The following is a 15,470-nucleotide window of genomic DNA, read 5'->3' on the forward strand; positions in this document are numbered from 1 at the left end:
AGAGAGAGAGAGAGAGAGAGAGAGAGAGAGAGAGAGAAAGAAAGAGATGACTTTGTCGTTGAAGGGGAGTGAGATAAAATCAGGAAACTGGAGACTTAGAGCAGAAGTCTGGTTTCCAAAGTCTGACAGAGGCATCTCAGCAGGAGTTTGTGTTAGTACTTGTGGCTTAAATCTGTTGTATCACATTCTAACCTCTCATCACTCTGATGAAAGACTGAAAGACACATGAAAGTGAAACAAATTCCTCATTTGTTCCAGCATAACATCTGCGTGTTTGTACCAGAAAGCACTGTCACTGTTGTGGGATGACTTGGGAGTGTTTTGAAATGAAAATGAGGCATCTGTCATGATGAAATGTTAAAATGCTCTGACAAAACGACTGGTGCAAATCCCATTATGATCCGGCCCTCACTAAGTCATTTGATCAGGGTTTAAACAATTTAGAGAAGCTGTGGTGACACACAGAAGCTAAATCTGGAAAAAATGAAGAAAAGAACAAATAAATCCAAATATTCTAATCCTAAGCAGAATTATCTCCTCCTAAGGGTTTCTGGTACTTTCAGTTGATCCCAGTCTGCACCCTTGCAAAGGGCTATCCTACAGAAGTCTTCAGTATTGATGTTGCCTTCCATGTTTTGCTACTTTTTACCAAAGTAAAAGATAAAGAAGAAGCAAAATGCAATTTCTTTTGCAAAACAATTTCTTACAACTGAAGGAACACAACCTCTATGGCCGAGCACATCAGCATGGTGCATCAAATTAAACCAAAACGCAGTACATTTGATCGTCTAAACTCTGACTGCTGCTGCTGCTGCAGAACAGTCCTCCTCCAGTCAAAGCAGCCATGTTCAGCACACACAAACTTTATAGCTAGTCCTCTCAGTTAAAAACAGTCATTGTGTGTTAGAATCTATGATGAACTCAGCAGGATAAAAGTAAGCAAACTGAACAAGGTGGCAAAGGGTAACACTCAGGTGGGATCAGTAAAATGATTACGAGGTGAAGGTAAATAAAATGTAATCAATAAAAGCATTACCAGTTCTGTTAATAATGTACTAGAAAATTATCAATAGTGGAGTCAATAAAGACCTGGATCGTTGAGGAGGCGTGATAATGGCACAACATCAACATAAGTAATGATCCCCATCCCTAGTCCCAAAGTAGCTCCTCCTTTCGTTCACTTCTCACCCAAAGTGCGTCTCTTTTCAGACATGGAAAAGGTAAACTATTGGCTTTATCAGTTGAAGCCCTTCACATATCTGACAGTGTTAGATACTGAAGTATGCAGTGCTCAAAGTGTAACAGAAATGTAGCCTGATAAGACTTTTATCAAATTCTTCAAAGTTATACGAGTACTTATTCAGACATGGGGCCAACAAGTGAAATTGCTTTTTCTTAACAAGGTACCCGTCAGACCGGAGACTCTGCCTGAGGGGAAGCAGAGACATGATTTAATTTAAAGATGCAGTTACACATCTGAAACTTCTTATTAAGAGTTTCTTTTCCAAAAGCCAGTCCTCTTCTGCCTCTTGCCCCTATCTTGAAACAGTCCAACGCTCTGTGCATGCTCACTATGCATGCCCTTGAAAAGTTGGGTGTGCAGAGAATTTTTCTTTTCAAGGATTAACATAGAGGATGAGCTGAAGTGTAATCTCTGGAGGTTTCAAGTATCTGAGAGCCAGAGCGAGAGTGAGTCAGACAGTAATACAGAGAGGAGCACAAACAAATATAAACCTACAGAATGGAAATGCCAAGTCGAAGAAGTGTAGGGCAGACCTTAAGACAAAGTCACTCTGAAAAATGCAAATAGCACTCCTCTTTATTCATCGTTTCCTGTCATTTAGACACTTTGCAGACTGTAAATTTAGATTGAGTGTTAATTGTTATCAAGTGAACAAGAGCAAAGCACAGAAACGTATTTATGGATGTGACTGTGAAACTATTTCATGGCTTAGGCTGCCGTGTTTGGTGCCCCTTACATCCCTGCAGGCCTCAAAATAAAACCACAATAACTCCTCTCAGTCACCTGCTCTCCATCTCTGTCTCTGCCTCCCTAAAAAGAAATAAAAGAAGAAGGAAACCTAAATTCTTATACACCGATAAAAAAGAAACCATTAGACCACACTGAGGTGAGGAGAAAATGAGTTGTGTGCATTCTCTGGAGTTTTGTAGCTCCGACAGCCGAGGCTAGTCTGATAAGGACTCTGGGGGAGTACATAAATTAATACACAACACAAGAGAGGAAATGAAATTACTTCTCAGATGCAGAGGAAAGATAGCAGGAAGACAGATATGAGGTGAAATGGATGCATAAAGAACACAACTTGCAGACTGACTGGAAGCAGGACCGCCTGACAAAAACATTCTTTAACAGAGGTTTTGGTCAAACTTTTTATGACCCAGTTTAAAACTTGTACAGTGTTCCTGCTTTTTTAATTAAAATGATAACTACAAGAGAATCAACATCAGCAATACAGCTGTTAATATTTGCATGACGTTGTAATGGGAAGCCTGAGAAGCAAATATGAGAAGCAATGCGAATCGACCTGTTGCATACGTCAAATTTAATCCTTTTCAGTGGTTTCATCTTAAAAGTACAAGTTCACAAATTGTAGTTTAATGGAAACAACCAAGGCTATTTAGTCTCACAGCTGCTACTGCAAGCAACAGCTACTGCAACAAGTGTCCAACAAGTCATAAAGGGAAAACCACCATAAACGTATATGCTGATATGCTGATGATATGCTGTTCTTTACGTTTCATAAAAACCTGTTCCTTCCTTTGTTGATGTGAAAGATTGTGGGGGAAACTACGATGAGCGAAAGAGGAGACACATTATTCAACAGGCAGGAACGCAATGTACAAAGATCCTGGTCAAAGATCACAGCTGGAGGTTTACTAACTGGGGAGGTTTCTCTTTATTCTGAAACTTTCCTGAATCAATCCATGAAGAGGTTGAAGGGAAATGATCATGTGCTTAAACATCACATAACCTCTTCTAGGCAGAATAAGACTCCAGTTTGAATTGTTGTGAAGGGCCTGTACTGTCAGTGATGATCAGATTAGGAAGGTGAGAAACAGAACAAGCATGTCTCTATAACCGTCTTCTACAGCTGCAAAAGCAGAAGTTTGACTCTGTGAAAGCAGATTCATTCGTGTCAACTACTTCCTATGTCTGGGGTGGAAAAAAGCAGAAAAGATGATCGATTAAAAAAAAAAGGAACATAAGAGCATGAGTCATAAATTCCCTTCAGTATATCATTTATGTATTGGTTTGTATGGCTGTAATAAATTGGAAAAATGCACATCTTGTTACATGGAAATGGTAATTCAGAGAGCGGGTTATAGATTTTTATTATCAGTCAGTGTTTGGTAATTGGAAAGCATGAAGAAATTATTCAGGAGGAATGTGCAGCCTCATAAAAGTGACGAGAACAAGACCCTGAAGAGACACACTTGCCTGTCAGAGACTTCTGATGGATTAGCTCACATGTAAAGTGAATGCCTGCAGCACTGGCATGACAGATGTCATCAGAAAAACCCCAGCGGCTGCAACCCACATGCTAGCTAACAACAGTGCTGATCTCTTAGCCTCCCCCTCCTGAATAAAACCACACTTACTTCAGCCTACCTTCACGCTGCACTCCTAACCTTCTGTAGATCTGCTGTTTACCAGCCTCCACCTGACTTATCTTGGCAACAAGACGATGAGGCAAGCAGGGAAATAATGTGCCTTTCATGACAACTATTCACACAAGGACTGGAGTGTGGCTCGAACAAAGGCAACAATTGTTACCAACAAGAACAACAGCAGCAGTCTTACAGGGATCGGTCTGTGGGCTGAGAAGATTGTGGTCCGGGTTGAAGAGCAAAGCTACATGGAAATAAGGCTAAGACTGACTAAGACGAGGGCCAGTGGGTGAGACCAAAGGAGGGGGGCTAGCAGAGTCTCAAGTCCCTTCTGAAAATAACCCCTGAGTAATAATGTGACAAAAAGTTTATGGAATAAAAACCCTGAGAAAACACATGTGGAGACATGGATTGGCACTGGTTCAGCTCAGTTGGAGGATCAGGCGCCCCATGTAGAGGGGAAACAGTCCTCGTTGCACTAGTTGTAGGTCCCTGTGTGATTAGGTGCATGTCATACTCTCATATTTCCTGTCCCTCTCAAGCTGTCCTACCAAAATTAATCTTAAAAAGCCTGATAAGACTTTTATCAAATTCTTCAAAGTTATACGAGTACTTATTCAGACATGGGGCCAACACGTGAAATTAATCTTAAAAAAAACTGTGTTTGCAACATGATGATGGTTTTCACATTTGTATCAATGCTACATGTTAACGAAGTGATGTGTAGACAGCTTCATTGTTCTCATCTTTTATTCATCCTATGACATGTCGCTCTTACGGCTGGTTTATACTTCTGCGTTTTCCTACGCAGCAGGGGCTGATGCGGACGTGAGCCCCACATACTTGTGCGATGCGTCCCTGATGCGCAGCAATACTCCACCGAAATGCCTGAGGGCAGTGTGGTCTCTCTCATAGTCGGGTTGCCTGTTTCCGGCCCTGCTACGATCTCTGTCTACATTTCTACAGCGTTTCCAAGCGTATTATGTTAATATACAGCTGATATATGTTAGTGTTTATCATACAGCAATGATTTCAGGGAAGAATAGAGAGGAGGACATGAAATACACAGCAAATGTGCGGCCGATAAGCAGGTATCCCTGAAGTGCTGAAAATAGCAGGAAATACAATGCAGCCGAGGGGACCAATCACAGGGCTTGCAGTCTGCAACGATTTGACAAGTAGTAATATTTTTGAGGAGGTGCACGTCACCTACGTGCGTAGTCCTCTGCGTAGGTACAGGGGCTATGCAGACCTCGGGCGTAGGCTATGCTGTCGATTCGACGCAGAAGTATAAATCAGGCTTTACAGGTTTGTGTTGGTCACCTGGTATAAACTTCATCAACCCCACCTCCTCGCTCATATAGAATTTCCCTGAATGTTTCTTGCTGTGTTCTCAAATCAGCTCATCCTTGACTTCTAGGGGAAATTTTATGAAGGAGCTGGCAGGAACAATTCATTGAACGTCGAGGTGGCTGTTTGCGTTCACACAAGCAGCCCTTCTAAAATTATTTTTCAAAGTGTATTCTAAAAGTTTCTTCTCCAGGAGTTACATAAGTTACTTCATCTTTTTTTGGTGAAATATATCTATTTCTGGATATACTTTTTAAATAGGTTGATTTGTAATGATTTGTTTTGTCTTTGGCCCTCTTGAAACACAAAGACCCCTCTAATCCCTGGCACTGCTGTGAATCGATATGAGGCTGAGATACTAGGGTAAAGTGAGCCCTGACCAGGACCAGGTGACAGAGAGCACAGCTGAGGCTGCAGGACATTCAATTATAAAAAGGGCTTTAAATTTTTACCAGAGCTGATGGGACTGATGCAAATCATGAGGGAAGAGAGGCTGAGAGCAGAAACGTTGTACAATGATGAGTTCAGCTGTTTGGAATTAGACCATAAAGGTTTGATAGATTGAATCCAGGCAGTGGGAGAACTAGGAGACCGCTCTCTGCTCAGGCACAGCTCAGGCCTCTAAGGCATGTCATTTCTTTTTCTCACCTCTCCCTCTCCTTGACATACTGGTTAAGAGTTCTGGGATCAAGACACCAAATTTTCAGCTCACTGTGATACTACTGAAAATCAAAGTACAAATGATGGTGTATTTTATCATGCGGTAAAGTAATAAAGTTAATGTATCAGTATTTTTGACAACCCATAAAAATAGCACTAACACCTTATCACATTTTGAAAATACCTCTCAGTATGACTAAGAGCAGGCGCTTAGAGAGACTACTTTTATGATTTGAGGACCTGTGGTAAACTCAGAGGCCTGGCTGTTAGAACAATGCAGTGAAGAGCGTGCAGGTCTGAGTTTAAGGTCCTCAGAAGAGCAGGAAAAACTGGATGACTAATGTAAAGTCTCAGTCCAGACAGGAATAACTTTACATCTCAAATCCGACAGATGATCATTAAAGTGCAAGTTCAAAGGCCGCCTCAGACATCTCAGTATCCGTCTGTGTCATCTCTGCATACATATTTGAGATGCTCCGTCGCTGAAGTCGTTGTTTTTTAAATGTGACAAGATGAAGTTGATGTTCTGTGTCTTCTTTCCCCTCTCAGTCAACCACACCCTCCTCCTCCTCAGGTTCTGGAAACAGAGCTCTGAGCGGAAAAGCAGCTGGGACTCAACAAAACACGAGACAACATGAGGCAGGTGTGTTTGAAAGAATCCACTGGCAGGGTTACAATCTCTGTCAACCTCTAAGGTCGTTCAGGAAAACAAGTTCTTATCCACTCACCCGTTTCCTTGAAGTGTCACTACTTTTACCGGTGACAAAAATAAAAGGAAAAAGAAACTGGGCGAGGAGGCTTTAGTCTTCTTCTTCTTATCGACAAGTTCACCCCAAATTGTGAACTTGGGGCCTCACGGCAGGAGACAGAGGCTGCCGTGGCTGTGATTGTTAGCTAAACCAACCAGGGTCATCATATTACAAACTGGCTTCACGTGTGTCCGAGCAGGCTGCTAAACAGAATGTTTTGTTCTTAAAAGAACCTTCACATGTTGATTACTGTTTCTTATAACTGGACATCAGGCTCTGGAGTTTAGTTTCAACCCAGCGTTCCTTTTTATACTTTCAGATTTCCTTTTAACAGATTAATTTGACCCATCCCTGAACTAACCAAACATTTTCTGCTAATCTATGTTTCCTCCATACCAGTTATTGAGGCTTTAGCTGTGGAGGAACAGTAGGGTACACAATGTACTAATGTGTGATGGTTAAATAAATGACCTGAAAGCTTGATCCCTTCAATATAAGGACCTGATGGCCTTATTAGTTGGGATCTCATTTATCCCATGATGAAACATCTCTGTTCTGAGGGGAGGGGTCTCTCAGGGTAGGGTCAGTAAACAGAAACTAGAGGACATCATAAAAGATAGACTGTACGTAAATGACTTAGCTTCACCTCTATTATGATGTTTTTCATTCTTCCACTGGAGTTGTTGTATCTTGCCAAAGCATATGAAAGTTGCTCTCCCAACACTTTATGAAGTTGGGTTTTTCTCCTTTAATTTTTTACCCATTGTTGTTCTTCACAGAGGATGTGGTGTTTTTGTTAGCTGCGCTGGTCTTCAATAAAACGTGGTTATTGCAACAAAATATGGATGTATTCTTTGAAAAGTGCAAGAGGATACAGCCACAGAGGGTTGTTGGATCAAGAGCTACAGGCTGAGGTTCTCTGTGAAACTCCCCAAAAACAACAAACAAAAGGGCTGGTGGTGAGATGTGATTATAGTGCAACTTATTTTTGCCCGCTTTGGCCTCCCAACGTGCAGTGGAAAAATAGTCTGAAACAAAAATGCTATTTACGAAATTTACAAGATTTCCCAAACAATAACCCGTTTATCATTGGACGCAGCTTACTCTTTAGATGACATAAAAGTTCTTAAAGTGCGTCTTATTCTATGAATTTTGTGGCATTTGTGTTGTTAAAGCTCCTGTAAGGAGTTTTCAGCTGGTGTTGAAACAGACTGAAATCGATGCAGACGCTATTATGTTAACTACAGTATCAAAACAGACAATATTTCAGAAGGTTGGGTATTTACATATAGTTATCCTTAATGCCTAAAAATGCTTCTGCCAGACAGGGAGGTGTCAGATAATGGGGTTAACAGCTACCACCAAAAACAGCCTTCATTTGCATTTTAAGCAGCAAAGATTTTCAGTGAGTGAGGTGTTTGACAGTTAAAAGAGAGCAGAGTGAGATTTTTTTCCCCAAGGTCAGCAAAAGCAACAGCATGTACCACTTTGTCCACAGGGGGCGCCAAATCAACACAAACTGAAAGTCCCTCACTGGAGCTTTAAGTTGTTCATCAACAATGTGTGATCAGACCTCTTAAACTATACGACAAAGTGACTGATGTCCCATTGTTCTGCAGAGAATATGAGCCAATTCTTCAAATTCTCTCTCTTCTGCGTTTTGGATCCTTACACACATGCATCTATAACACACAAATGTGTTTATGCATAACCTTGTCACTGAACGCAAGGTCTCCATTAATCCTTCCCATCATCCCCGTGTGATACAGATGACTAACTGAGAAAATAAAGCTGCCAAGGTGCTTTCCCCAAGCTTTAACTTCTTCTCAAGGGCTGACGGTAAATTCTAAAGTGTGCATATGTGTGTGTGTGTGTGTGTGTGTGTGTGTGTGTGTGTGTGTGTGTGTGTGTGTGTGTGTGCGCGTGTGTGTGTGTGTGTGTTTTCTATCACATACAGTAAATTAGACCTGCAGGCCATGTATTGATTCATGTCTCATTTCAGGGAGGTGAGACCACAGCTAGGTAGGTATGACATCTCGTTTGGAGAGACACCGCCTCTGCTTTTCTCACCCTCCTTCTCGATGATGTGTGAGTGTGTGTATGATTTTTTTTTTTTTATCTGTGCGTGTGTATTGTGTGTTTAGTGCTATATGTGGAATCGTAGCAGGTGTGAAAAGGTCTCATCTTAAGGACAGTGAACGGGCTGACCCATCCAAATAGCAGATTATCTGGTACACACACATTCACCGCCCAAAGGTCAATCTGATCTCTTGGCAGCAAACGGCTCACAGCTTTTAAAACACCAGCCGTGCTGGAGGTGACTGATGGGCTTCAATTTTCTCTTCCTCATGTTCATTTCTCTGCCTCACAGCAGGAGCCTGAATATTAGGCGCTGAGCAGCCGAGAGGGAAAGAGAGACGGCGGTGTTTGTTGAGGCAGAGCAAAGAGAGGCGAAGATGAAGAGAGGACATAAAATGTCAGAGGGTTGGTTCCACTGAAGAGAGAGAGAGGACGAAAGAGGACAAAAGAAGCCATTAAGGAAGAAACTGGTATAAAATATGAGGCATGGTCCTTCAGGAGGTCAGATTTGTTGTTTTGGTAAAATCTGCAGTCGTTTTGTGTGGTGCAGTAATCTCTACATTTTGATTCAGGTACTGGAGTTTGTTTTCTGAAGTGTTCTGGTTTTCCTTTGCACTGCATGAGGTATCATCCACAGGTGTTTCAGCATGCATTGGCTGCGTACATGAAAGAAGACTGTGCAGAGAGCAGAAAAGGCGGAGCTCAATCCGCTGCAATGTAATCCTGTTAACCATCAGCAGTCATCTACAGATCATTTAACTTTAATTAATGATCAAAAATAGTTATCTGCATGAAAGAGCGGCTAACTACAAGATGTCATCATTCAGTTCAAACTTCATTATCACCTCTCATGTTGTTAGATGGACTGTAAGCAATGGTAAGGCACTGAAAGGATGTGGTGGTTAGAAGTACTTTACAACTAACTTATTATACAGCTTTCTTACTGATCTTCCAGCTGTGTAAGATGCTTGATTCTGATTGGTCTAAACCCCTTGACCACAGTTATTAACTTTCACTAACATGAGCTACACCAGAGGCAAACTGATCACACGTCATGTCAAATCAATAGAGTGTGCGGAATAGAGTTCCGGCACATTTTCTGCTGCTTGTTGACACGGTAGACTGTAAGGGGAGGTATCAAAACAATTCGGCTACAACATTAGTTTCGGTTAGCATGTTAAATCGACAGGCTAGGGACATTTTCATAATGGATCCTGTCCAGCAGTATTAGCAACAGCAGCAGAGTAAGTGAAACTTTAGGTTACCGGTTGCTACAAGAAACTTAAACCATGAGTGGTGTTGATGATGTTAGCAGTGTTAAAAGTTGTGACATTTGCCTTGTTTATTTTTAAAGGCGTGTGAACTGCAGAGATCAAAGAAGAAGGAGAGCTGAATGCAGACAGTTTGATGATAAATCGACAACAACAGGCAGACAAGAATCCAATGCCATGGATCACTATCGCCCGTGGAATCACAGGGACTATTTTTTAAAAACTGTATTCATAAATCATTCAAATCTAGTCAGGGTCTTGTCTCACCCTGTCAGGATTCTACTTCCCATAACTACCTGCCAACCATACATTATTCCTTACTTATGCTACACTGAAAGCCACAAAAATCGTCCATTGCTCCCTGAGGCATAATGTGGTGCATAACTAGGCATGGAGGAAAATATAATGCACAGTTTCAAACACAAACCAAACGCTTTGATGCGTTCTTGTCTTTTCAGGTTGCTCAGTGTTTGTGATCTGTAGCAATAAGCCACAGCAGCTGCTTTGAGTCAACCTTTTCTTGCTTCTGTGTCCAAAGGACTCTGTTTGATAATTAAACTCAAAGATGAGATAAGCACAGGAGAGGGTTTTACAAAGATATTTCAAAATGGTTTCAAGCAAAGGCCACTTTTTCTCCCTGATGTAAGAGATGATACAGGTGATCCTGCTTCACACAATAAAGACTGGAATAGTTAGATAACCAATCCCAGGACGGCATTTAGTGACACCTGCTTACAGATGGAAAAAAATGACAGAGTGAAATTCGTCTCTTTATTTGTCATTTGCTGACAATCTTGTAGAGTGGGTAATCAGCAGGGAAAGATTTCTGAGCGATTACAGTTTCCTGTTTGAAGAGAGGACACTAAAAGCCATTAAATTTTGAAAGAAACTATTCTGAGTCTGAATGGTGAGTTACTCAGCTGTACTCCCATTCAGAGGACAGTTTTTAAGCTCTGTTACAGGTCGGCAATTCACTGCAATTTTATACTATCAGGAGACTCTTGTGTAGTCGCACTCTTTGCTCAATTTCCCTACGAAAATGTCCTTGTAACTGCTGAATTCTTCATGAAGGCAAACATGTTCTGCTGGAGTGAGCAGAGCTGATGCTCAGTCAGTCGTGCTTCCCGGTTAGAAAAAGGCTTTTGTTTACCCAGAATACATTGTAAATTAGTTGTATTTGAGGAGTCAAGAACAAGACAAGTTTATGCAACATTTGAAGTTTCATGTCCATCTCATGTCTCATGATTGCTTGAGTCAAAACCAGTGTGTGATATGCATGACTTTTGAATCAATTTGAAGGTTTAAAGTTAGTAAGTCTTCAATTTGCTAAAGTGGCTGCTTGAAGACAGGAAACAGTCAAATTGAAGAAATTTCAAATTAAAGGCCGACTGATTTGTGATCAAAGGAGACATGTAATGATCTGTTGTTTACACAGACAGCTGAGTGGTACTGAATGAGGAGTGATTTGTGGTGGTAATTGCATTTGATTATCACTCTGGCTCTAATGAACATGTAATAATAAGTCTAATCTCCTTTATCCATTCCTTACATTAACACGGACTACTTTCCCAAATACTGAACTCATTTCCTCTCTATTAAAGGTCATCTTTTCAACATCCAAATGACTCAACAAACTACTCTGCACCAGGCCTTTAATTTCCACTGCTGCAAAGTAATCACAGGAAATGATTTAATTATATTTCCAAAGAGGATGAGATGCTAATGGTGAAGTTGGACGTCATTACCAAAGTTTTAAAAGAGGATAGATGTAACGTTTTCCTACTCAGCAAAGGCACAACATGGAGATGTGTCAGACAAAAACAGAATAAACTGGAGGGTACATGGTGCAGTTGGAAGGGCAGGTTAGAAAGCGTGCAGAGGAATATTGTGATTTCAGGAATTTATATGAAAATCTGATGCTGACATTCAGCACTCTGCCAGTGTTGAAGGAGTAATGTGAATTTGTCCATTTTCCAGCAAAACCACTCAGAAAACAAGGTCAATTTTATTTGCCATCATCCAACACGGCAATATTTTGTTTAGCTGAACACACAAAGACTGAGGTCATACGATGGAGGAAACATTTAAGCCATCAGCTATAAAAGAAAAATCTCTTTAGATGAAGAAACAATCAGAAAAGAACAACACACGGGTTGTTAAAGCAGTTTCTTTCTTTTCCCTGCTACTTGGTGGAAAATGTGTCAGACAGTTTCTTCCACACGGCGTTAATACGCCTAAAGAGATAATAATCCATTTCGAATTAGCTTCAAAACTGCATCGAAATGACACTTTATCCACAAAGGTGTGTCGTATGAGAGGATTCAAGAAAGTAAATGACAGCATTACTTTTATTTTATTTCCCCCCACAGGAAGCAGTGAATGATTCAGCCAGTTTGTGACATTCTGTGGTACAGAAATACGGTGTTATCAGTATTTGCAAAACCTCTGTCATGCCTCTAGTGCTACCTATGTTAAGAACACTAAAGTAAATCTTCTTCCTTCTAAAAGAAGGTAATGACAAAAAAGTGCAACACATGTAGCAAAGACATTTCATGTAAGGAAGGAAGCACGTCCTATATGACGAAGCTTTTACTTCAACACTGCATGAATTTGGGGGAATGAACTGTATTTGATGTGGTGCAGTGTCCTGTTCAGAAAAATGCCCTGGCCACAGCTGTAGTAACGCCTCATCACACTCAGGTACAAACACAGTTGAGCTTACATTTGCATTTATACTGCGGTAAACAAGTCGTGTCCTCAAATATATTTTTGTTTGATGCGAGTTCAGAGAGCTCCCCTCCAGCCCAGTCTCTATAAAAAGTTCCTGTGGTGCAAGTTAGTAACTTTTCCTGTTGATCTATCCTTATAAAAAAGAGAAATGTTTGTCTTTATACATGAAAAAAAAGAAAAAGTCTTGTCACAGTTGACAGTTCACTTTTGAAAGACGAATCTTCAAACTGTAAAGGCACGCTCATTTTTGTTGTTTAAATATTTGTTGATTTTATTCTACAAAAATAATGGAATCAGAATGAAGAATCCAGAAAAAACAGAACTGCTAACCGGAACTGGAACCAGAATCGTTTAAATTGAAGTGGTGGGAAAAAAAGAGAGACACATCAGAGAAATGAGAGAGAAAAAACAGAGGTGGACAGAGACAAACAAAGGTAGAGAAAGGGAAGGACAGAGACAAACCAGGTGGCGACAGAGGTGGACAGAAACAAACACAGGTAGAAACAGAGGTGGACAGAGACAAACACAGGTAGAAACAGAGGTGGACAGAGACAAACACAGGTAGAAACAGAGGTGGACAGTCTTACCTGATGCAGGGCAGTAAGACCATCTTCATTGCAGAGGTCTGGACTCACATTGTTCTTCAGCAGGTAACGCACTGGTGGAAGAAGAGATGGAGAAACACATCAGTAAAAGTGGAGGTCTAGAAAATATTGATATTGAAATACTGGGCTGTGTTCACTGAGTTGAATAACAGCAATTCCTGTTACATCTAACAGGAAATGTACGGACCTCACTTTGCTGCATGATTCACTCTGTTTTGTGGCTATGAACTGAAAACACTGAGTTTGCTGTCTGTAGCTGGGAGTTCAGAGAGACACATGATACATCTATTTGGTTATTGTTAATATTTCAGAGAGAATTTGATGTTCTGAATGCAGCAAACAAACAATATCTGCAGGGTAAATTAAGCATGATGAGATTTAGCCTGCAGGTACACTTCGACTTAACCTTTTGCTACCCTTTGACATCCGCAACCAATCAATCTGTGATCCATTAATCTTCCTGCAACATCAGGATGCATCCCTGCCGAAACTTCATTCCCTCAAAGGATCAGCCCTGCCAGGATGTTACCTAACTGACCTTGAAATTATAGATGATTGAGAGGTGAAGAGGAAGGGGATGTGGGTGGAGTTTGTTGATGACGAAGGATGATGTAATAATGTTTGGGATTACACCGTTTGTCTTCCTCAATAACCAAACAGATAAACCCTCTGCCCCAGGACCCTGTTTCACCAAATATCGGCTATCACAGTCTGTACACTGGACAGCTGCCGCCGTGCTAACACCGCTAAACCTGCCGACCTGAGCAGGAAGTGGGAGTGACACGTATGGTTCCTCTCCACGTCATTATTATCCCTTGTTTTTGGCAGAGCTGCCTTTTTTCATCGAGACAAAAAAAAAAAGAACAGAGGCAGGGGATAAATCAGGTTACAGAGATGAGCGCCGAAAAAGAGAGAGATGAGAGAGATTTGGGAAGATGATTATCACATCTGTCCCTCTGACTGACGGAGAAATAGTCAAATTCATGTAAACTGGATACAAAATGCAAGACAAAAACAAAAAGCCAGAGGGGCTACACATTCATACAAACACGCAATCACACCCACACCTGCAAATTCATGCTACTGTAGAAACCAGCAATAAATCAGGCACACCGCAGACATGGAGGAAACCAAACATCTGCAGTGTGGTTCAGTTTCAACCGTCCAACCAGCAAGTAAACATTAGATCCTGCATGTAAATACGGTAAACTTGAATTCATCTAAAAATTAATAATAATAACAGAGCAAAATGAAATGCTGTGCTTTTGTTAAGACCTGTATTCAGGACCAGTTGGAACAAGATAAGGCCTGTGGGATCATGTTTTTGACAGGCAGAACCCAGACTCATCTCCTTGTCCTGACCTGGATCTCTCTGATCCAGCCGATTTCATTTTAAAGCCTTAGCCAAAGCTTCTGTAGGATTTAAATATACCTTTTTTATCTTTTTCTGCCATTTAATAAACCAAGAGCACAATAAGCAGATAAACAAACGCTGCATAATGTAGTTACATGTATCTTGTCCTCCTTTTACAACATAAGTCAAATGTTAGCCGAGCAGTAGTTTCCATCAGATTTTTAGAGTATCAAAAGCTAAATACAAGACACTTCAGTCAAATATTAGAGAAAACCCTTGAGCAGTCAAGCAGCTGAAAAATGATGCCACTGCAGGAGCAAAAAAAATGGCATTTCCTCAAGTGCCCACTCGAGGCTGGCTGCAAAAACCAAGGAATTTCCATTGGATCTTATGTTAAAATGCCTAAATCTACAAAATGTTAAAAAAAACATAGTCTTTATAGCTCAATTCTTGTGTAAGGAGATGATTCCTTATAAAGTATCCATAAGATAATATTAAAGTTAGTAATATTTTAAGATGCCCATATTGGGTTGTGACTGGGTTGACTGACAGGCTGGTGCATTTTAACGGTTTGCCAGGATGCTAAATGTCTGCCCCAGCTCCTCCTCTTTGCAGAGTCAGCATTTCCAAGATGGCGACCACCATCTTTGGGTTTCAAAATACCTCTTAATAAACCAATGGGTAACAACACAGGGACTATGTCCATGCTTTGAACAGTCTATGGAAGCAGCAGGTAAATAAATGTATGTAATATGTTGCAAAATACAAGTAATGCACAAGCTCTTAAACAGCCTGTGTGCAGAGCTGGACTGATGAGTTTACACATGCCTGTGTACACTTAGAAGACACAGTTTGTAGATATTTTAGTGAGTATGTGACAAACTAACTTGATATTTTTTAATAATTTATCCAGCCTGGCTTGCACTAACATATTCCTTCTGCAATATCTAATTACGTGTTGCTTTCTCTACATCCATCTTTGAGATATCGGCAAACACACATCAATGAAACATAAATTTGACCATTTGTAGGAGAGAGAAGC

The 15,470-nt window shown here is 40.8% G+C and overlaps 1 protein-coding gene across 2 annotated transcripts in view; it reads right to left on the reverse strand.

Annotated features, from left to right (window-relative positions):
- ppp1r16b (protein phosphatase 1, regulatory subunit 16B) overlaps nt 1-15,470 on the reverse strand; it is a 122,127-nt gene that overhangs the window by 23,323 nt on the left and 83,334 nt on the right. For both annotated transcript variants that reach the window (XM_034680746.1, XM_034680738.1), the window contains exon 3: nt 13,057-13,127. In XM_034680746.1, the coding sequence (XP_034536637.1) occupies nt 13,057-13,127 (71 nt within the window). The remainder of the gene's footprint in view (nt 1-13,056; nt 13,128-15,470) is intronic.

The sequence above is a fragment of the Notolabrus celidotus genome, chromosome 1 (assembly GCF_009762535.1).
Source record: "Notolabrus celidotus isolate fNotCel1 chromosome 1, fNotCel1.pri, whole genome shotgun sequence".
Lineage (NCBI taxonomy): Eukaryota > Metazoa > Chordata > Actinopteri > Labriformes > Labridae > Notolabrus > Notolabrus celidotus.